Source organism: Prionailurus viverrinus, chromosome C1 (genome assembly GCF_022837055.1).
Source record: "Prionailurus viverrinus isolate Anna chromosome C1, UM_Priviv_1.0, whole genome shotgun sequence".
In the NCBI taxonomy this organism is placed as follows: Eukaryota; Metazoa; Chordata; class Mammalia; order Carnivora; family Felidae; genus Prionailurus; species Prionailurus viverrinus.
Genome location: NC_062568.1, coordinates 151,025,336 through 151,049,557, shown reverse-complemented (window position 1 = coordinate 151,049,557; position 24,222 = coordinate 151,025,336). Strand labels below are relative to the sequence as shown.

General features: G+C 34.5%; 2 protein-coding genes across 2 annotated transcripts in view; one reads left to right on the top strand and one right to left on the bottom strand.

Moving 5' to 3' along the window:
- Positions 1-19,939, top strand: part of MSH4 (mutS homolog 4) — a 76,662-nt gene extending 56,723 nt beyond the window's left edge. The window contains exons 15-20 of the mRNA XM_047869561.1: positions 1,308-1,508; positions 4,931-5,049; positions 6,380-6,508; positions 13,034-13,208; positions 14,928-15,016; positions 19,629-19,939. Of these exons, the coding sequence (XP_047725517.1) occupies positions 1,308-1,508; positions 4,931-5,049; positions 6,380-6,508; positions 13,034-13,208; positions 14,928-15,016; positions 19,629-19,820 (905 nt within the window). The 3' untranslated portion in view covers positions 19,821-19,939. The remainder of the gene's footprint in view (positions 1-1,307; positions 1,509-4,930; positions 5,050-6,379; positions 6,509-13,033; positions 13,209-14,927; positions 15,017-19,628) is intronic.
- Positions 1-24,222, bottom strand: part of ASB17 (ankyrin repeat and SOCS box containing 17) — a 70,502-nt gene that overhangs the window by 22,432 nt on the left and 23,848 nt on the right. The gene's annotated exons all lie outside the window — the stretch shown is intronic.

Here is a 24,222-nt window from a genome sequence, read left to right as displayed (position 1 = left end):
TCTTTAAGGTATTTATTTATTTTGAGAGAAAAAAAAAGTGTGCATGAATGTACCAGTGCAGTGCAGGGGCAGAGACAGAGAATCCAAGCAGGCTTCATGCTATTAGCATGGAGCCTGATGTGGGGCTTGATCCCACGAAATGTAAGATCATAACCTGAGCTGAAATCAAGAGTTAGAGGTTTAACTGACCGAGCCACCCAGGCGCCCTCAATTGGTATTTTATGGTCTGTTAGATCTCCTTTGGAGTCAAAACCTTAACTATTTTAATAATAGTTTTCTTAACTATTAAGATATTTGATGTTGCCCCATTTTAATTTGAGAGGGATCATCCTGAAACTCAAACCTATAAATAATGACTTTGGATGTTAAAATGCTTTTGAAATAGTTTAAAAATTATTTTCTAACCAACCTCCTTTTATAATGAATACTTTTGAGTTTATCCATGTGTTTCCTCTAGAGGCACATAGGATTTTAGTGTTTACTTGTCCCCACACCCTTTTTTTCCCCTTTACCTTGGAAGGTATTCATGGAGACTTCATCACTATTTGTTTCTATAAATTAACAATATATTTTATGTCTGTTTTGACTATTACCTGGGTATTCTTTTTAGGCAAAACTTCTATAAAGGTTCGGACATAAAATTATTATTATTATTATTATTATTATTATTATTTTTATTTTTGGGACAGAGAGAGACAGAGCATGAACGGGGGAGGGGCAGAGAGAGAGACACAGAATCGGAAACAGGCTCCAGGCTCTGAGCCATCAGCCCAGAGCCTGACGCGGGGCTCGAACTCACAGACCGCGAGATCGTGACCTGGCTGAAGTCGGACGCTTAACCGACTGCGCCACCCAGGCGCCCCCATAAAATTATTTTTATATTTGGTTTTACTCTATATTCATACCCCACTTGAAAAGCTAAGTACGCCAAATTTGAAATAATGCTGAAGGTGGGAATTAAGTAAATGTGCAATTTTGTAGTACTGGTGATTAATTGTTTTTTTAAAAGTGTCATCAATGGCTAGTTGATTCTTTATTCTACACAAATTTGAAAATGTTATGAACTGTTTTAGAGCCCAGGACAATGACAAGGAACTAAATCCTACAGTTCCCTGGAAGTGAATAAAAGTTGTGATGGTGATTAGAATGTGTCTATTATAATCTAGAGGGATTTAGGTAGAGATTAGGGTAAAATAATATCTTAATGTTATTGTCCCAAATTGACCCTAGTAAAGTCCCATGTACAACACCACAGGCCATTAAATATATTAATCTTACAATTCTTTTTTGTTTGTTTGTTTTTTCAGTTCGGCCAGAATTTACCGATACTTTAGCAATCAAACAGGGCTGGCATCCCATTCTTGAAAAAATATCTGTGGAAAAACCTATTGCCAACAATACCTTTATTACAGAAGGAAGTAATTTTTTGATCATAACTGGACCTAATATGAGTGGGAAATCCACATATTTAAAACAGATTGCTCTTTGTCAGATTATGGCCCAGATTGGTAAGTTATGGCTTTGCTTTATACTTACCAGTTCTGCTCCTCATTTAAAATGCCTTGTGCCTGGTATTTTAGATCCAGGTGCCTAATTAACCCAAGGAAATTTGGAGGAGGTTTTCTTACTTAAAAGTATATGTGTCTACTATGTAGACTATAACTTTTGCTATTTGGTATTGGGTAAGCTCCATCCAGTTTGGATTGTACTGTACTAAAAATTTTGTTGGATGTAACAAGTTAAAACCACCTTACTGTAACTATTAATGTTGTATCAATTATTACTAAACTGAATCATATCATTATTTCTGATTGAAAACCGAGCTTTGTTGTGAAAAAGTGAAATAAGTAGGATAAGCTGCTGCCTTTAATAACTCATGTAAGATTTTTACCAAATTATAACACTGGGGAGAGAAACATCTTTTACTTAATTAAGGGCTACCAGTAACTTGGGCGCAGCAGTTGATACATTAACACATGTGTGCACACACATGCATATAAATGGCTGTCATTAGCCCAACATTGTCATGTATTTCTTGGTGTAGAGGCACAACTTAGCTCTGAAAACTAGGTTTCCTTGAGAACTCTATGAATCCGAAATGAGATGATTTGCTCTAATGCAGTGGTTCTCAATCAGGGATGATTTTGCCTCCCCCCAGCCCCCACTCCCACAAATTTGGCGATCTGGATACATTTTTGATTGTCACAGCTGAGAGGAGTGTAGAGTCCAGGGATGTTGCTGAACATCTTACAGTGCGCAAAACAGTCTTCTCCCCACCCTCCTCCCAACCCTTGATAGACCTCAGAAAAATTATCCAGCCCAAGATGTTAGTAGTGTGGTGGTTGATAAACCCTGGCCTAATGTAATGAATTGTAAGGGGAATACAGCAATAATAATATTGGTGATATAGTACTGATTTACCCTTATTACTGGGAAAGAAAATCAGATATGAGTGAATGAAGAGTAAATATTTTATTTGGTTTATGGTTTCATTGGATTGAAAAGGACATCTTAGCTAATCTTGTTCTGATTCATATGTGACATAATAATCTTGCTTGTATTTGTGAGGAGCTCTGTCCTTTTAAAAGAACAGAGTATGCAATCGCTGGGTCTCTCTAATTGTAGAGTGTTCATTATACTGAATTGAAATCTGACTTTCTATAACTTCTACTCATTAGTCCTAATTCTTCTATGTATCATAGAATAACCTAGTCTCTTTTGATAATAGCCTATCAAATATTAGAAGAAAATCATTCTACTTGTCACTCATTTTAAACCTCTAAGATACCTAGAAGTATATATAGTATCTCACATAATCTGATTGTAAAGGAAATAGTAGAACTTGAAAGGCATGGATGGGGCGCCTGGGTGGCGCAGTCGGTTAAGCGTCCGACTTCAGCCAGGTCACGATCTCGCGGTCCGTGAGTTCGAGCCCCGCGTCGGGCTCTGGGCTGATGGCTCAGAGCCTGGAGCCTGTTTCCAACTCTGTGTCTCCCTCTCTCTCTGCCCCTCCACCGTTCATGCTCTGTCTCTCTCTGTCCCAAAAATAAATAAACGTTGAAAAAAAAAAAAATTAAAAAAAAAAAAAAAAGAACTTGAAAGGCATGGAGATGAAGAACATAGGCTTTGGAGCTAGACCTAGCTTGTCTAGTTACTAGCTCTGTGATCTTAGGCAAATTACTTAACTTCCTTAGTTTTCCTATCTGTAAGTGAAAATTATAATAGTATCTAATTCTAAGAGTTGTTGTAATGATTAAGTGAAATAATGTGTATAAAATTGATGGACATAAGGTAAGGGTGTGAAAAAGAAGGAGACTTTCCAGACACAGTAACAACATGTTCTAAAAACAGTATGGTATGCCCAAGGAAGTACAAGAGGTTTTGTAATTCCTTTGGAGAGCAAAGAGTGGCTGTGAGTAGTAGTAGTATACAAAGCCAAAGACATGGGCAGGAGCCAGATCATGAAGGGCCTTAGGTACTTCACTGGGGAGATTGAACTTTACCCAGAGATCTATAGGGAGCTTTTGAAATTTAAACAAGAGAATGGCCTGATTGGATTTGACTTTGGATAGATCACTCTGACTGATGTATGGTTAGATGAGAGCCAGACCAGAAGCAAAATATCAGCTGGGGGCTTCTGTAATAAATTAGATTAAAAAATGTAGAAAGCCTTTTTGGTAAAGGTAAATACAAATGAACTAAGAGGAGAAAGTACAAATGTATTCTGTATATGCTGTATTCTCCACTTGGGGCTTTCACATTTATTTTCCCACTTGATCCTTCCGGAAATCCTATGAGTAAGCTGTATTTAAGAGATCTATTTTCTCAGGTGTGATCATTATAATCACTATTGTTATTGTTACTTCTATTTTTAGTAGTATTATCCTGACTTATGCTTTCTTTTCCTGCTGGTCATTTTTCCTTAGAGAATAATCCTATTCTTCATCCTTATCTTGGCTTTAAGTCCTCAAACAATCAGGGTTTTGTTTCTTCACTCCCTTTATTTCACCATTTTGTTCTATATGCTTGCTACTTTTCCCATTGTATATTTTCATCCTCTTATGATTTTGGAATGCCTTTTATGTCTCATTCTGTACAGAGATAGGTGCATTAATCAGATTGATTTGCTTTCAAAGGGTGAATATTTTAGATTAGTTAGTGTGATAACTTCTCAGGCAGAAATAGTCTCATGGATGAAAACTCATGGGTGAAAACTTTTAAAAAAATAAATGTTTTGCTTTCATTCTAATTCTGGGTATTTCTATACATTTCTAATAACAGATATTTCCTTATATATCTTTCTGTAACAGTTATATCAATTTAGGCTTCATAAGCATTTCCTTCAAATTTTCATATTTTGAATGTTTTTCATCTAACTATATTAAAAATTTTATGAGGCTTATAATATTTCTTTTTTTTTAAAGTCAATGTATTTTTTAAGTTTATTTACTTTGAGAGCAAGAGAGTGGGACAGAGAGTGAGGAAGAGAGAGAGAATCCGAAATAGGCTCTACCCTGTCAGCAAAGAGCCCAACACAGGGCTCAAATTCAAGAATGGTGAGATCATTATCTTAGGCAAAATCAAGAGTCAGAGGCTTAACTGAGCCACCCAGGTGCTCAAGTTTATAATATTTCTAATGTACTTGAATTTATGCTATATTATTTAACTTCCAAATAACTATGTGCAATAGTAAGGGCAAGTATTTCCATTTATATATGAGAAAGATGAGACTGGGAGAGTCTAATTGGTGCCCAAAGATACATGATAAGTGACAGAGCTGGGACCATGTCATCTAACTCTACATCCAGTGATCTTCTTTCTACTACGTAATCCTTAGATCAGCTAATAAGTAATGAGTTGGTGAAAAGTGAAAAATATTAGTACTTACATTTTAAAACATTTCAATTGACTTTGACCTTCTATTTTACAGGATCATATGTTCCAGCAGAATATTCTTCCTTTAGAATTGCTGAACAGATTTTTACAAGAATCAGTACTGATGACGATATTGAAACAAATTCATCAACATTCATGAAGGAAATGAAAGAGGTACCTAAACTAAACTTTTCTTATGTTAAACTCATGTTAAATTCTTCCACTAATGACCAATTTTTATGTAAGAAACTATCCTTATACTAAAACATGCAGATGTGCTTATACTCCTCTACAAGAGACAGAGGGCAGTCAAAGACAGCAGCTTCCTACTTTCTGTCTTATGTGGAAATGGAAGAGGTTTTACTGAAAAATACACTTCTAGAGAAAAAGCTAGTATTATTGAACAAAAAACATGCTTTCATGTTTTTACATGGAATATATAAAAGACTTTTCAGAAAACAATGACCTATTCAAGACCATTTTGCATAGTATCTATCATTCCTGTTAGGCTTGATTTTAAAATAAAAGATGATTGGATGCTTTTAAAAATCACCATCGTGTATGCCCCTTTAGAATTTTCACTTTCTGTAAAAATCCATGTGTCCTCACCTTTTTCTGATCTGAGCCAGATGTCAAATAGACTTGAAGGGCTAAAGGAATTCAGTATAGTTTTTGGGCTATCTTAAGTAGGTAGAAATTAATGGACCACTGTAGAGTTAGATAACTTTTTGTAGATAGGGGGAGAATGGTTATTATTTATGACACTGTGTATGACTTTTACATAATTATTTAGTATGTATTGAGTATCTGTAGGAGAATATAGCAATATACTAGGTGCTTGAGGTGTATTTTTAAATGGTCCTAGCTCTCAAGAAGCTTAGCCTTACAGAAAGGTAAAATGGCCATGAAATTTACTTTTGTGTCAGGACATAATGTGGATGGAATTCTATTTTTTGAGAAAGAGATTAATACTCTTCAGTTGAGAAGTAGCATTTCTGTCAAAGTTAGTCCTTGTTGAGCATGTATTTAAATTGGTTTAAATAGGAATCAATGGGCTTGGGTACTTTCTCTTTAATTTTTCTCTCTTTACTCTCTAGAGAGATGTTAAAATAAACTTGAGAAATAGTTTTGAGTATGTTATGACAATTGATTAGTCATTTGTGGAGAAGAAAATGACCATCTTTGTGCTTTATTTAGATATTTAATTCATTGCTTAGCTTTACTTCACTGTATCTAAAACATCAATATTTTAGATAATGGTTATTTACTCTCTGTTGTCTTATGCACATATGCATGTTTGTTTATGTATATATCAGTTATTCTATTGAAATTATTAGTCATGAGATTTTTAGAAGAAAAGCAATGTGTTAGTTTCTGCCTAGCAGGATATCTTTATAAAAATATGTTTTGGATGAATTATTAGAGACTGGATTTTTCCTCATTTTTTTAAATGGTAGTGACAGCTGTTTGTTACAATGAATAACATTAAAATTATATTTTCCAGATAGCATACATTCTACATAATGCTAATAACAAATCACTCATATTAATTGATGAGCTTGGCAGAGGTACTAATACAGAAGAAGGTATTGGCATTTGTTATGCTGTTTGTGAATATCTGCTGAGTTTAAAGGTATTCTCTATCTCTTTTAAGTGTATTAATTCTTAGTCCTTTTTTGACGTATCCTTTATATATTTATCATGAATGGATTTTACAGACACCTATAGAAAGCTCTTTAAACAATTTTAGGTGGTAAAAGCATACCATAGCATTTATATTTTTATTATTTCATTTCTGATGGAAGCAGAACAGCTAGTATGATAATCATGGTGTAGAAAGGAGGAAATCAAGAAATACAAATAATATTAAAACTAGTCACTTGTCTATAATCAAATTAAATAGCAAAACATGAAAGCATTTCAATAATTGTCTCTGTGTGTAGTAACATTGACTAGGATGTCATAACATGAAGTGAAAAACTAGGCATCTGAGGTCATTTTATGGTAAATTTATTTTACTTATCCAACTAAAATTTCATTCCTTTAAAGAAAACAAGTTTTTAAAAATCCAGTATGTAAAACAGACTATGATTTTTGCTCTGTTATTAAGCTAATATGTAAAATATCAAAATATATATGGATATGAAAAAACTTAAAAATATTTTTCCATATTTAAAGTTCCTTGAAATATCCCTAAAATGATGTTCTTTACCTTAAATGAGATTTATTATGTAGAATGAGAAAAATCTTATTTTATACTTGAAGGGTATATGATAAATCAGAAGTAATATTAATAGAGAACAGTAGTGTTTGTAAAACTGAATCTGTGTTGGTCGATCAGAATTTCTCATATAAATAAGATATATGCATTACTTGTTAGGATTAAAAGCTAGTTAGTATCTGTGATGGTTAATTTTATACGTCAACCTGACTGGGCTACAGAGTACAGGACATTTGGTCAAACAGTATTTTGGGTGTATCTGTGAGGGTTTCTGGATGAGATTTGTATTTAAACTGGTAGACTGAGTAAAGCAGATTGCCCTCCCTAGTGTGGGTGGCTCCATCTAATCAGTTTTGAGTGGGGTCCAGTTGAAGACCTGAATAGAACAAAAAGGCTGACTTTTCTGGGAGTGAGAGGGTTAATTCCTGCCTGACTGCCTTTAATCTAGAGTCATTTTTTCCTGACTCTGGAGTAGAATTGAAACATCAGCTCATTTTGGATCTTGAGTCTGCCAGCATTTGGCTCAAGTTGGCAGAAGTTTGGTTCTGAGGCCTTTAGATTCAGACTAGAACTACACAGTCACCTCTCCTGGGTCTCCAACTTGCTGATTGCAGACCTGGGGAGTTACCAGTGTCCATAATCATATGAGCCAATTCCTAATAGTAAATCAGTCAATCAGTCTCTCTCCTTCTTCCTCCCTCCCTCTACACAACCCCCCCCCCCTCCACACACACACCCTATTAATTTTGTTTTTCTGGAGAACCCTGACTTACAGATTTTTTTTAATGTGAAATTTATTGTCAAATTGGTTTCCATACAACACCCAGTGCTCATTCCAACAGGTGCCCTCCTCAATGCCCATCACCCACCCGCCCCTCTCTCTCACCCCCCATCAACCCTCAGATTGTTCTCAGTTTTTAAGAGTCTCTTATAGTTTGGCTCCCTCCCTCTCTAACTTTTTTTTTCCTTCCCCTCCCCCATGGTCTTCTGTTAAGTTTCTCAGGGTCCACATAAGAGTGAAAACACATGGTATCTGTCTTTCTCTGTATGACTTATTTCACTTAGCATAACACTCTCAAGTTCCATCCACATTGCTACAAATGGCCAGATTCTATTCTTTCTTACTGCCAAGTAGTATTCCATTGTGTATATAAACCACATCTTCTTTATCCATTTGTCAGTTGATGGACATTTAGGTGCTTTCCATAATTTGGCTATTGTTGAAAGTACTGCTATAAACATTGGGGTATAAGTGCCCCTATGCATCATGCCTCTACTCCTGTATCCCTTGGGTAAATTCCTAGCAGTGCTATTGCTGGGTCATAGGGTAGATTTTTAATTTTTTGAGGAACCTCCACACTGTTTTCCAGAGCAGCTGCATCAGTTTGCATTCCCACCAGCGGTGCAAGAGGGTTCCCGTTTCTCCACATCCTCACCGGCATCTATAGTCTCCTGATTTGTTCATTTTAGCCACTCTGACTGGCGTGAGGTGGTATCTGAGTGTGGTTTTGATTCAGATTTTGATATTGAAGTGGTTCTAGAGGAATTTTAAGGACGGATTTTCTGAATTGGTTCTGGAGTTTCTGGAATTGACTCTCTGATCTGATTAGATTTATTTTATTTATTTTACTCAAAGACTTTTGTTTTATTATATACATGGGCTGGGACTGATGAGAAGGGGTAGATGTAGTGGGCAACCATGGTCCAGATTAGTATTGGATGCCCATACCAACGGCCATGGATATGCTAAAGGTGCCACCACTCTGCATGATGGTTTTCCTGATGCTGCTCATCAGCAACCAATTTCACATTCCAATCCTGAGACAGGAAGAAATATTGAAGAGCACCCTGGCTGCCATGCCCACTGCATAGCCTGTCACAAAGCCCATCTTCATGTGGTTGAAGCAGCTTGCCTGGAACTGTGTATAGGCCCCAGAGCCACAAGGATCCTCTTAGTGTTCAGGTCCCTGCACTGTGGTGCCCCCACCTCACTTCTAATCTGATTAGATTTAAAGATACTAAGGACTCTATTTCTAGTAGTAGAGAGCACTAGTCATCCATAGTGTAAGGGTGGCCTCAGCAGAGGAGGATTTTAATAATCAAGTGGAAAGGATGACCCATTCTTTGGATACCAATTGGCCTCTTTCCCCACTTACCCCTGCCATCATCCAATGAACTCATGAACAAAGTGGCCATGGTGGCATGGATGGAGACTATACATGGACTCAGTAACAGATTTCCACTCACCATGGCTGACCTGGCTACAACTGTTGCTGAGTGCCCAATCTGCCTGCAGCAGAGACCAACAGTGAGCCTCCAATGGCACCATTCCCTGAGGTGATCAGCCAGCTGCCTAGTGGCAAGTTGATTACATTGGACTGCTTCCATCATGAATGGAACAGCAATTTGTTCTTACTAATGACTAGACACTTACTCTAAATATAGATTTTCCTTTCCTGCACATATTGTTTGTGCTGAAACTATTACCCATGAACTTAATGCTTTATCCACCATTGTGGTATTTCACACAGAATTGTTTCTGATCAAGGAATTCACTTCATATCAAAGTGCAGCAATGGCCTTTTGCTCATGGAATTCACTGGTTTTATCATGTTCCCTACAATCCTGAGCAACTGGCTTGATAGAATGGTGGAATGGCCTTTTGAAGACTAAGTTACAGCAATTTCTAGATGGCAATATCTTGCATGGCTGGGCAAGGTTTTCTAGAAACTTGTATATGCTCTGAATCAGCACCCATTATATGGTGCTGTTTTTCCTAGAGCCAGGATTCATGGGTCTAGGAATTAAGAAATGGAAATGGGAGTAGCACCACTCAACTATTACCCCTGGTGACCTGCTTGCAAGATGTTTGACTCCTGTCCTCTGGACCTTATGCACTACTGGCCTAGAGAGCTTAGTTCCAAAGGGAGAAATGCTTCCACAAACACACAACAATGATTTCATTCCACTGAAAGTTAAGACTGCCACCAAGCCACTCTGGGTTCTTCATGCCTCTGAATCAATAGGCAAAGAAGGGAGGTACTGCACAGGCTGTAGTGACTGATCCTGACTTCCAGTGGGAAATTGGATTACCAATCCATAATGGAGGTAAGAAAGAATAATTCTGGAATACAGGAGATCCCTAAGGGGTCTTGGTATTAGCATTCCTTGTGATTAATGTCAATTGAAAACTACAGCAACGCAATCCTGGCATGACTTCTAATGGCCCAGATCCTTTAGGAGTGAAGGTTTAGGCCATTCCATCAGGTAAAGAACCATGACCAGCTGAGGTGTTTGCTGAAGGCAAAGGGAATACGAAATACATAGTGGAAGAAGGTAGTTACCAACTATGAGCATGTGACCAGTTACAGATGAGGACTGTAATTGTCATGAATAATGAGTATTTCTTCCTTATTTTGTTATGAATTTGTATGTATTTGTTTTATTTCCTCTCTTATTCCCTTATCATGTGACATAAGATGTACTGAATTTATATCAGTATGTTTAACTATTATTACTTTTATGTCAATAGTATTTAAGTTACAAAATATCAAGGAGAAGAGTAAACGTCACTCAAGGACTATATGTCCCCTTAGGGGAAGGGATTGGTACATTCTCTTGTATGCAGGATAGTTGAAACATGTTAGGTGGAGTTATGACCTTGTTGTTGTCTTTATTTGGAGATTAGGTATGGTTTTAAGAGATGGTGTACAGGTACCAATTTGACAAGAGCTGGCCTTGTGTTAGTTAATTTTATATGTCAAATTGACTAGACCACAGAGTGCCCAGTTTGGTCAAACATCATTCTGGGTGTATCTGTTCTGAAGGTGTTTCTGGATAAGATTAACATGAGAATTGGTAGACTGAGGAAAACAGATTGCTCTCCCTAATGTGGGTGGGCCTAATCCAATCAGTTGAAGATTTGAACAGAACCAAAAGGCTGACCCTCTTGGGAGTAAGAGGTAACTCCTTCTGCCTGACTGCCTTCAATCTGGAACACTAGTTCTTTCCTGCCATCATATTTGAACTGAAACATCAGCACTTTTTAGGTTTTGAGCCTGCTGGCATTCAGACAGGAACTACACCATCAACTCTCCTGGATCTCTAGTTGGCTGACAGTAGATCTGAGAATTTGTCAGCCTCCATAATCACATGAGCCAATTCTTTATAATAAATCTTTTTATATGTGTATATATAATCTACAAATTATATGTACATACATACATATATATATATATATATACATACACATGTATATATATATATACATACACATGTATATATATATATACATACCCATGTATATATATATATATATATATAAAATTTTTATGCAGTATTGATATACACACTTACATAGTAGAAGATACATGTACTTCCTGTTGGTTCTGTTTCCTGAGAGAACAGTAATTATAGTATCCATTTCTGAGATATTATGTAACAGCTGAAAATAATGCTTTTACTAATATTTTGAATACCTGTCTTAGTTTGGGCTGCTATAGACAATAGAAATTTATTTTTCACAGTTCTGGAAAGTAGAATGTTGAGATCAGGGTTCTGTATGGTAGTGAGAACCTTTTTTCCAGGTTGTAGACTGTCAAGTTCTTATTGTGTCCTTGCATGGTAGAGAGGGCAAAAGAGCTCTCTGGGGTGACTTTTAAAACAGCACTGATCTTATCATGAGGGCTCTACCCTCACAACCTAATCACCTGCCAAAGGCTCCACCTCCTAACACCATCACACTGGAAGTTATGATTTCAACATTTGAATTTGAGGGGGACACAGACATTTAGCCCATAATAATATCCTTTACCAGTATAAATAACTTAGTAAAAATATAATTATTGCTGTTTACTTTTAAGGTGCTTAGAAGTAATTATTATTTTCTAAGTTACTATAATAGGTTGGTTTGATAAATAAATTTTGAAGATAAATAAACATGTTCCTTAGCTTCTAGTTTACTGGGTTTCTAAATATTTTCCTGTTGCTTTATAAATTAGGTTTGTTTTATGCCTCTTTTGATTTATTTAGTAGTTGAGTTTTTTCATTTTTCTGTCATAAACCTCTTGAAACCCCTTTTACATGGTTGATGCCATTTGCCAGCCAAATACTTTCTTTTTAATGTCTTAACATTTTATTTTTCCAGTAATCACATATTTATAGTTTTCCATGGGTAATATCTTAACATAACCAATTATTCATATCTCTAGTTTAGTAATTCAGGGCTGAAAACCGTGTGCTGGTTGTAAGTCACTTGAACCATCTGCCTCAGTATCACTTAAATACTTCTGGCAAATAGAGTTTCCTGGGATTCCACATTACACCTACTGATTGAGAATTTGGGGGAGACAAGTAACAAGAATTTGCATCTTTAATAAGCTCCCCAAGGGGTTACTAAAGTTTGAGAATCATTGTCTTAAGCATTATTCTCAATCTTTTCTTTCTTTCCTGTAAGTACCTAACCCAAACACAGTACAAATCTAAAAATGCAAAACCTTTGTAATTTTGAATACCTAAGACAAACCATTGATTCCACTTTCCAAAAAATAGGTATATGGAGGGAAGCTACTTTTAAAGTAAAGTTTTTTCAAAGTTGAGAGAAATGGTATGATTTTGTTTGTAGATTACTTTTCTAATAAATGATTACTTCACTTAACAGCTTTATTTCTGATAAACTTTGTCTTTTCAATATCTTCAGATATTTTTTTAGGATCTTATTTTTAGATTTGCTGTCTTTCCTGTATTGTAACATTCACAAAATGTGTAAACATAAGAAACATGTTTCTTTCATTGAATATAAATTTGCAAAACATTTTGAAATGAATTGACCATTATTAGTTTCATCTCTGCATCTCTGCCAAGGTACTTGGAAAATCAAACTAATTTTTTTTTGTAGTTCATTTTGAAAATACTGATATTTGTTGTTACATATTCTAGGCATTTACACTGTTTGCTACACATTTTCTGGAACTATGTCATATAGAGGTCCTGTATCCTAATGTGGAAAACATGCATTTTGAAGTTCAGCATGTAAAGAACACCTCAAGAAATAAAGAAGCAATCTTGTATACCTACAAACTGTCTAGGGGACTCACAGAAGAAAAAAATTATGGTATTGCATATAGAAAGTATATCTATATAATATCTATTTATTGAAACACTACATATTCTCATAATTCTCCCCTTTACTTAGCTGTCAATGTAAGCAACTTTTCCTGTCATTCTTTTGGGCACTTACATCCTCTAAGACTATATTTTCTATGTCAAGTTCACATTATATACATATCAAGCTTATATTTAAACTTGTATTAATCAGTACCTATGTAGAATTACAACACATGAAAGCCTCATTTTTCTATTCTTAGAAAAATGTAATGTAGCCTATATTTGCAAGTTATAAATGAATTGAAGATTGTGTATTTCTTACACACTTTTTCAGTAACATCTGTTTTCTTCAGATGCAGGGAACTTGATAATTAAATCTAAAGTCTTAAAAGAGAATGTATTATTACCAAACCATATGATATTTATAACGTTGATTAGATATTTTCTATCTAAAACATTATGTGACATGCGTAAAATCTCATGGATTCAGAAAATTTTCAATTGACCTATACATATAAAGTTTCTGAAATTGTTTTGTTTTATTTTATTTTATTTTATTTTATTTTATTTTATTTTATTTTATTTTATTTTATTTTATTTTATTTATTTTGTTTTATTTTATTTTATTTTATTTTATTTTATTTTATTTTATTTTATTTTATTTTATTTTATTTATTTTTTATTTTTTGAGAGAGAAAGTGCATGCATGTGATTGGGGGACAGGCAGAGAGATTGGGAAAGAGAATCTTAAGCAGCATGAGCACCCAACAGGAGTCCAATATGGGCTCATTCTCACAACTTTGAGATCATGATCTGACACAAAATCAGGAGTCTGATGCTTAACCGACAAAGCCATCCAGGCATCTCCCTAAAATTATTTTAGCTATGAATGTGATCCTTGTGAGGGGGGGTAAAAGGCATCTTTGTTTTGCTATTTGAAATGGGAAGTCACCTGCATAACTTAGTTTATATCAGATATTTTTACAGGCCTTAATTTCATCTATTAAAATGGAGATAATTATATATATAGGGCCTATGAAGATTAAAGGAATTATCAAATATGAACTGCTTAACATAATGCCCAGGAATTAGTAACTTCTCAGTAAATGTGTTAGTGTTGTTTCTATTGCCTCTTAAGTAGTATATTCAGTAAACTATTAGCACACAGTAAAAGGTTTATGTGGCACTTATACAATAAAATTAAGCTCAGGGAACAGGAGAATACTAGATTGTACTTTGAATTTACATGAAGACTAGTCATCTACAGTTATATCTTCTGAGAAATCTCTCTCTCTTAATGATCTGCTAAAAAGGTGAACATTCAGCTGTAGGGTTATCTCTGTGACTAGGATTATCTCTTATCCCTTGCAAAGCTCTATCCTTTGATCTATTAACCAACTGCATTTGTGGTTGGAATTCCAATGTTATTATTCAGTTTTTTAATTATCCCTTTTGTTTTCCCTATCATGTTTTCCTGGGTATCTCAGAAGTATGTTGAAAAACAAGTGAACTTCTACTTTGTCATATTTCCCAGACAACTAATTATTTCCTAAAATTGGGAAATTTTCATTCAGCACTTTGGAAAACTCAGTTTTGAGAATTGTTAAGTAGTTCAGAAATGCCTGCAGAATGGAAGGTTAAAGCTGTGAAGAAAAGATTATTACTGCTCAAAATAAACATAATACCCACAGTAACAATATTGAAATCCCATTGTACGTAATTTTAGGATTAAAAGCTGCAGAGGTGTCATCACTCCCACCATCAATTGTCTTGGATGCCAAAGAAATCACAACTCAAATTACCGGGCAAATTTTGGTAAGAAACTTTTTAGCAATAAGAATTGGTTTTCAAATATTTAATAATTAATAACTTAAAAATTTAAAAAGTCTAATCCTAAGTAAGTTGAACCCTTTTTATTTCCCACAACTTTTTTGGTTTGGTCTATTTCAACCTTTCCCAGCAGACCAATTAATAAGATAGTAGACAAAAATTAAACAGGTCGGTCCCTATTATACTTATTGCTACACTAACTTTATGATGAGAAAATAAATCTGTATAAAATAAGTGTTAAAAATCACTATGCACCACACTTTCATATCTTCTTAAATAGTTTTTAATACTCTTTTATCTTTTAACTATATAAGCTGTATAACTCATCATGAAGCAGTTAGGTCTTTCTAATATAAGATATATGATAAAGGTGTTATTTTTTTCACATTTTTACAGCTGAAGTTCGCAGAGGTTTTGCTAGGAAGCAATAGATTCAACACTGAACTTATATGTATTATTTCAAAATTTGGAAATCTTTTTTTTTTTTTTAAGTCAAGTTGCTATATGCTTTAAGAATGCATTGTGTTCCATAAACTAAAAGCTAGGTACATTATGAAATTTTCTTCAGTAGTAACAGTTTCCTTTGTCTTTTGTTCTTTCTTAACCTTTCAATTTTTATTGCATTCCTTCAGTCTCTTGAGCTCCTAGACTGTCTTTATGACCTTACTTGCCTAATCCCTCATTTGAATCCCTTCAGCAATTTTGACAGTGTTGTACTTCTGAAGACCTCTCATTACCTAGTTCCTCAGACTTCATCTTGCCAAATTCCAATTATGACAGGTCTTCTCCAGTTGCCTTATAGGCTTTGGCTTTCCTAATAATGATGCTCTAAATATATTCAAGACAAGCTAATTTTATCTACTGTAAATTCAGATATTCTACCTTTAGTTCAATATTGTACTGGATAGTTTTTACCCTTTTCTTTTATTGATCCCTGTAGAGTTTCTTTACCTTAACTCTTTGAAAACATTTCTACTCTTCCTAAACCCTCAATATCCTCATTGTGTACAGAAAATTTACCTGTGCTTTTTTTTTTTAAGTTTATTTATTTATTTTGAGAGAGAGAGCATGCAGGGGAGGGGCAGAGAGAGAGGGAGAGAGAGAATCCCAAGTAGGCTTACTGTTGGCAAGCTTTGCCAACAGTACAGAGCCAGATGCGGGGCTTGAACCCACGAACTGTGAGATCATGACCTGAGCCAAAATCAAGAGTCAGATACTTAACCAACTGAGCCACCCAGACATCCCCCCCACTTTTTTTTTTAAGTTTATTTCACCTCCTATGCTTTTTGAGAGCCTTGAGGTTATCTTGATGAGACCTTGAACTTTTTCTCCTTAAAAACTCTGTTTTGGAATTTGTTTTTTACCTAGTTCTCTTCCTTTCTATCTTAGAGGAAGAGATTACCTTTCAACTTATTTGAAGTTAACTTTTCTACCTTCTTTCCATCTCCAGTAATATAACTTCATCAGTTTCCTTTCTTCTCTCTTTTTTTTTTAAGATTTTATTTTTTACATAATATCTACACCCAATATGGGACTCCAACTCACAACCCCAAGATCAAGAGTTGCATGCTATACTGACTGAACCCGTCAGGTGCCCCACTTAAAAAAAATTATTTTACTTTTTTAAAGTAATCTCTACATCCAATGTGGGGCTCGAGTTTACAACCCTGAGATTAAGAGTTATATGCTCTACCAACTGAGCCAGCCAGGCACCCCTTGTTTCTTTTGTTTTCTTTGTATCCTTAGTGTTTGTTCACTGGCTTTTCTTTTTTCTTACGAATATGCTTAGGTTTTTTCCTAAGAAATCTTTCTTCTTTACCTTACTTCTCAAATTATATTTCTCTTCTTTGTACTGCCAACTTCTTAAGAGTAATAGCTACGTGCTTCTTCCATTTTCCACTTGCAAACTGGATCTTGTCATCATTCCACTGAAACTTTCTTTTAAATACCAACTGATGATAAATTCTTCCAACCTTTTTTTCACTTCTCATCTTCCCTGGTCTTTCTATGGTATTTTACACTATCCTTCTTTCACTTTTCATAATTCTTCCCTGTCTTAGCCACTGGGGAACTGTCATCTCTTGGATATCTTCATTCTCCTACCTCTGGTTACCCCTTCTTTCCTTCCTATACCAGTGCTTTAAAAAAAATTTAATGTTTATTTATTTTTGAAAAAGAGACAGAGTGTGAGCAGGGGAAGGGCAAAGAGAGAGGGAGACACAGAATCCAAAGCAGGCTCCAGATTCTGAGCTGTCAGCACAGAGCCGGATGCAGGGCTCTAACCCAGGAACTGTGAGATCATGACCTGGGCCGAAGTTAGACGCTTAACTGACTGAGCCATCCAGGCGCCCCACCAGTGCTTTTATCATTCCACTTATTAAATGGAATTGTTCCTAAGATTTTGCCCTCCTTTCTTTGTTTAAAACTGTGTTCTTGGTGAGCTCATCTTTTCCTCAACTTCTGTTTTCACTTCTTTTTGACTTTGAATCTATATATTTTCTTATTTCTTCTTGAAATCTCAATTTATGTTTTCACTCTTTAATAGGACCATAATTAAATATATCATCTGAAAAATCTTCTCATCTCTTTACTTCCAAATCTCCCAGTGACCCATTAGGATCATCTATGAATCCTTAATCACCTCTCGGTAAGGACCGTGCAGTAGATTCTCTCTCTTTTCCAGTCTATCCTTCTTCTACCAGATTGACTCCTAAGCATAGCTTTTATCATGTTTCCCTGTTCAGAATCTTTTGTGGTTGTTTCTTACCAAATAAAAGTCAAACTGCTTAGCCTAGTGTTAAAAGTCTTCTATGATTATTTCTCAAAATATATAGTCTTAGAATTACCTATGTCAGAGGGCACCTGGGTGGTTCAGTCAGTTAAGGTTCTGGCCCTTGATTTCAGTTCAGATGATGATCTTCCGGTTGTGCGATCAAGCCTCCTCCTATTGGACTCCACACTGGGGATGAAGCCTGCTGAAGATTCTCTCTCCTTCTTCCTTGCATGTGTGCAAGCTCCCACTCTCTCAAATAAATAAATAGATAGATAAATATCTAAAAAAAGAATTACCTTCATCAGAATCACCCACGGTGCTGGGAATCATCTTAGATTTTCAAGGATTTCCTGTGGCTTAGGAATTTACATTTTTAAGCAGTCTTCAAATGATTCTTCAACACACTAAAGTTTGTTAATTACTGCTTTGTGATCTCCCTTTTTTAACTTCCCCAACCCTACATAACATTTCTCAGTTTAACTATAGCATACATTTCTGCCACATTGAGTTACTTGTCATTCCATCATTTTGACCTGACTGTGTATCGGGATTTTTAACATGTCTGCTCTAGCTGTTTCCTCTATCCAGAATGCACTTCCTTCTACATTTTTCTATCAAGACTCTTTCCAAATATTCCATCCTATTTAAACTTTTCTTAACCTGAGCTGGAAATGAGTTCTCCTTCCTCTGAGAATTTTGTATCTCTTTCATGAGACTTATCATAATTTCTTAAAGCAGTTGCTTATGAATATGTCTCTTTCACTATAATAATATGTCTCTTTCATTGAGCTTCTTGAGTTCCATTGTCATGTCAGGTAGACATTTTTGTATCCCCCATGACATTAACATGAGGTTTGGGACCTGGAATATAGAGGATAATAGATATTCAGTAACTGTTTGTTATTTAAATAGTAAACTGATAGTTGATCATTCAGTGTATCATATAGATGGGTGAATAAATGATAATCTTATTCTACCTCATGGAGTTTTATTCTATTAGAGTGAACGAAGAAAAATACCTTGAATTCCTTGCTATTGAAAAAGAGTTGGGGGATTTTATTTCTCTTAGTGAAGGGAAATTCGCTGACTTGCCAATAACAGTTTAAGATTGAAAATGCTGATTCTTCTATCTAGCTCAGGAAACCAGGTGAATGAAGAATTTTCTAGCTGTACTCACAACCCTGAACTAGTTCTGAAAGACTGAATATCTAAAGGCCTTGTAAAGTACTAGAAGATTCCTGTTTTAAACATTGTTTCTTGAGTATTCTTAAGTATAGTTTAAGAATTAAGGTATAATTTCAAGCAGCTATTTATGGTGCTTATTTTCAACATGTAATTTACCCCTCAAACAGAATTTTGTCTTAGGCTCTAGCAGTTTCCATATATGAAATCTCTTGAGGGATAGGCAATTTACTGATGACCCATTCTGTCCACCAGTTTATCTGCTGGGGAATTAAGATAGGAGATAGCAGAGTAGTACTCTTGTGTGACATTTAAAATGAATGCTGCATAGCAATGAGCAGTTATGTTGAGTGAGAAATTTGACCTATTTAGCAGATTTTTTTTCATTCGGAAGTGATTTTCAAAAATAAGAATCTGTCATAAAGTAGTAAATACTCATGAAAAAGTTAATTTTTTCAAAACAGTATTTCTTTATTTTTTCTGGTATATTTTTTACTAGTTGAATGGAATTGACTTATCCAAAGGAATTAGTTACCTTTGAGTTCTGTATTTCTATGAAGGAAAAGAGAAAATCGCCAGAATTTTAAAATAAAGTCATAGTAACCATATTTTAATTTTTATCTATATTTTTTTCAAAAACAGCAAAACCAAAGAAGTACCCCTGAGATGGAAAGACAGAGAGCTGTGTACCATCTAGCCACTAGACTTGTTCAAACTGCTCGAAACTCTCAATTGGATCCAGACAGTTTACGAACATATTTAAGTAATCTCAAAAAGAAGTATGAAACAGATTTTCTCAGGGCTGAACAATTTTCAGGAAAGACTGAAGAATAATAACAATTCACATCATGTACTAATGAAATAATATATCTTAATATGAGGAAACTAGGATTCATTTTTCTCAAGAGCAAGAGAAAATATTTGCTAAATTTTATATTTTAATGGAAAATTACATTATATTAACCTTAGAATTATCATCTATGTATTCTGTGTAAGAAAATATTTGTTATAACTTAACATATTGGAACCATTTAAAGGACTGATTTTTATGTTAGAAGAACGTCAATGTGACATTTTTTTCTCATTTGTGAAAATTCATGTTGTTATGTCTTAACTGTATTTATACTTACAAGTTATGCTTTAAATGCTATTATAAATACCTTAGTTTAAAAAAAAAACACTTTTTTCAGTCTGGAAACTTATGTGAGTTCTTTTATGCTCTCTTCTGAAGCAGTAAGACCCTATGGCTCAATAATTTCTTAATTAGTACCCCCCAAATTCCAACACTGGATGCTTCTGAAGTTTGTTAGGATAATATTGGGAATTTTAAAGTATTCTTTTTGACCATTCTGAATAGGTCTAAAGGGTGAAAAGAAACAAACAGATATTTTGTAATACAGAGAATGGTTTTGGAAGGAGTCACCATCACCCACCCTTTCAGTTTTCCAAATACCAGGCATTTTATTTTGTTTTCCAAGTTTTCATTTTTGGCCATCTTTTTTAGGTGAGTAACCAAAGCAGCATAAAGGTAATATTGGTTCATTTGCCTCAGGGAGCATTTTATAGAATATAAAATTTATAGAATATAATTTTATAGAATAAAATTTTATAGAATGTAAAAATTTATAGCATTTTTCCAGAGCATGTGGCTTACACCACTACTTCAGAGTTTACCAGATCATTCTTGTTTCCTAAATGGACAAAAGTAGACAGAAGACCAGCTGTTGTTCAGTAACTGTAAATAGTAGGGCTGTTGTCTTTTCAAATACCTTATTTCTACAATTCCATCTCACTAGATGACTGACTTGCATAATCCCATCCCAAAAGCCCAAGATAGGGAGATTATTCTTTTCTTAGACAATGAAGTATCTGGAATTCAGGGCATACATTCAATAAACTGCAGAATTCATAGTAGTTTAGCCCCAAAAATATATTTACAGACTGGTTAGGGCCCTATTTTTTGTCAATGTGTGCATATTTTATACAATTTAATATTTTTGACTTTATTAAATTTTAAGCATTCTAAGTACATACTAGCAGCGAGATATTGAAAAAGTTATAATTTGGTTGGCATACATGCTTGTTTGAAATGTAATTGTAAATTAGTGTTAGTATTTAAATTTGATACATGTTAAACATCCCATTAGACTACTTATATTACCTATTGTCATGTTTTAGAGAGTACCACAATATTTTAATTTGACCATTAACCATTGTTTTAATTCAGTCTTTGAAATGAATTCTATGTTATGCAGTCATTCCTAAAAGCAGTTAGATAATTTAGGCTTGCAGCAAATTTCTAAAAGGTACTGAGGATGACAAGGGCGTGGCACATGGTCTGAGAAGAAAAGGGAAGTAATAATAAAAGGCAGAAAGGGAGCAGGCAGTAGGATAAAAAACAGGCAAGCAGAGACAAGTACAGAGTATAAAATATGCAGAATATCATTTCCTTAAATGTATTAATTTCCCTTTAGATTTAACCCCAATATTAGATTCCACCAGACTTTTAAGAAATTTTTCATGATTTAGATCTTTTGCTAAAGAAACTGTAGCCAACTGATTAATCCCTTTTATTTTATTTTAGGTTTAGAACACTGAAATAAAAATAGGTTTATATCTTCTTAAAATTAAATTACTTTTTCTTCAGTCGTTTTGTGTGTAGCTGAGACATACAAAACAAATTAAATGAAGATATAATTATTATGTTATGGTACTATAGAATAGAAGTGAGTACTAGGGAGACCATCCATTCTTTAATTTTAAGGTCTATTTGCTTTTTTCTTCAGTAACTTTTCACTTTGCCTTTCTCTAAAATTATAGATCATTATCTCATAATCAAGCTTTTTAAGATAAATGTTCATAACGTTGTAGCAAACTCCTTTAATTTCCGCCTCAAAGCCATTCTTTTAGTCTGTCCTACCTTTCTCCTCACATAAAGCAGTCTCTTTCAAGTCTAGGGTTAAAGGATGTAGAGTAGAAGAAAATGGCAGCTTATCCTCATGCCTGGGAGTCATGCATTTATTTTTAAATTTACATACAGTAAAGTTAACTCCTTTTTGTATAAAGTTATATGAATTTTAGCATATTTATGGCTTCATGAAATCACTACCATGATCAGTTTCTTCATCAAATACCGAACAATTCCTTCACCTTCACATCATTCCCTTAGTATTGTCCTTTTGTTGTCAAATCCTTCCCTGACCCCTGACTTTAACCCAGCAATCACTGGAAATTAAGCATTCCATCCCAGGAGTTTTGTTTTTTCCTTAATGTCCAACAAATGGAATCCTATTTTGGATGGAACTTTTTGAGACTGGCTACTTTTGCCCAGCATAATGCATTTTAGAATTTGTCCATGTTGTTGTGCTCTTTTATTGCTGACTAGTATTTCATTATTTATATGTGCCATAGTTTTACCTGTACACTCATTGAAGGACAGTTGGGTTTCCAGTTTTTGGCAATTATGAATTAAACTGTTAAAAAAACATTCATGTATAGATTCTTGTGTTAGTGTTGTTTTAATTTACATAGGTTAAATAGGAGTAGAATATGTGTTTAACTTCATAAGAGTTCCCCAAACTGATTTCTAAAGTGGCTGTTCCATTTTGCATTCCCATCAGCTAAGGATGAGAATGTCCCACATGTTCTGTAGCACTTGGTTTTATCAGTTTTTTTTTTAATTTTAGTCATTCCAATAGGTATGTAATTAGATACCTGAGTATCTAGGTGAGTAATATAGGTGAGTAATTAGATTTTAAAGCTATTCTGATAATTCTTTAGCAAGCAAAAACTAGTCTGACCTTTTTAACCAAATTAAATCACTATTTTATATGCTAGTGTTAAAAAAATATTCAAATGTTAATAGTGTGTATGTAGTATGAACTTCCTTTGTGCATATTTATGAGCTTAAAATATGCTCAATTATAATTAAATGTACTTTAGTTAAGTGTATAAATTCAATCCTGTAATGCATTTGTACCTCATAGGAATGAAAATGGAAGGAAAGGAAAAACAAATGATCTGGTTATATTGCTACTTTGCTATTTCCATTCTATTCTTTAGAAGTTTAAATCACACAGTTGGTTAGCTATAGGATCAGAATGAATACTCTTTTCCTATAAATTGTCAAAATTTTGATAGTCCCCAGATTGCAAGTAGACAGTGAAAACAGCTACTAAGTGCCACAATCTACTAGAATGGATCCTAAAATACACAGTGATGAGGTGGGAAACAGATTTTAATTGTCAAGAACTATTAAGATATAACTGTGTATGGTAATGGATGGTAACTAGACTTACAGAATAACTCTGTCATATACCAGAAACTAATATAATGTTATATGTCAATTACACCTTGATTAAAAAGAAAAGAACTGTGAAGGGTCTGAGATTTTTACCTTACTTACAAAGTAGCAGTTTAGCTTATGACAATTTTGTGTTTGCTGTCAGAAGACAAAAGATTTTTGGTTCAGAAACAAAAGACTTTATTGCTAATGGCACATGATGCAGCATGAGCTTCATGTTTGTGTTGGTTCCAGGTATCCCCATCTTTTAAGACATGAAGTGGTCTGGTTAGATATGTACACAGGGGATTTATACTATGGCTGAGAAACTCCAAGCTAGGGAAACTCTTTTATAATGAGCTTCTAGCAAACCTGTTCAACCTTTTTTTTCCAGAGGAAGACATTACCTTTGTTATACTAGACACTGAGCAAACCTGCCTCTGTTCAGAGAGAGACGCTGTCTCTATCTTCCAAGGGTGTTTATTACACACACATCCGTAAAAAGGTAGTCAAGTATAAGGCAGGTAATACCTCTGCTCATAAGACAGGCAGAAACATGAGAGACCCATGGAGAATTGTCTCCCAGTTTTCTTCTGTGTGTTGCAGCAGTTTGACCACATAGTTATACAGAGAAAAGTCTAGTATCCTCCACACTCAAAAAAAATAAGCTAAAAAATATTGCAGAATACATTTATTTTTTAAAGTTAAATTTCTTTGTAACCAAAGAACATACAGATTTAATTAATATTTTCGTTCTGACATCATATTGGATAAAAATTATTCTTTGCTTTCCTTATACCAAATTCCATATAGTTTGGGGGTGGGTGAAATGGGTAAATGTAGTAAAAAGGTACAAATTTCCAAGTATAAAATAAATAAGTCCTGGGGATGTAATATATAGAATGGTGACTATGGTTAATAATTATTGCATATTTGAAAGTGGCTGAGAGTAGA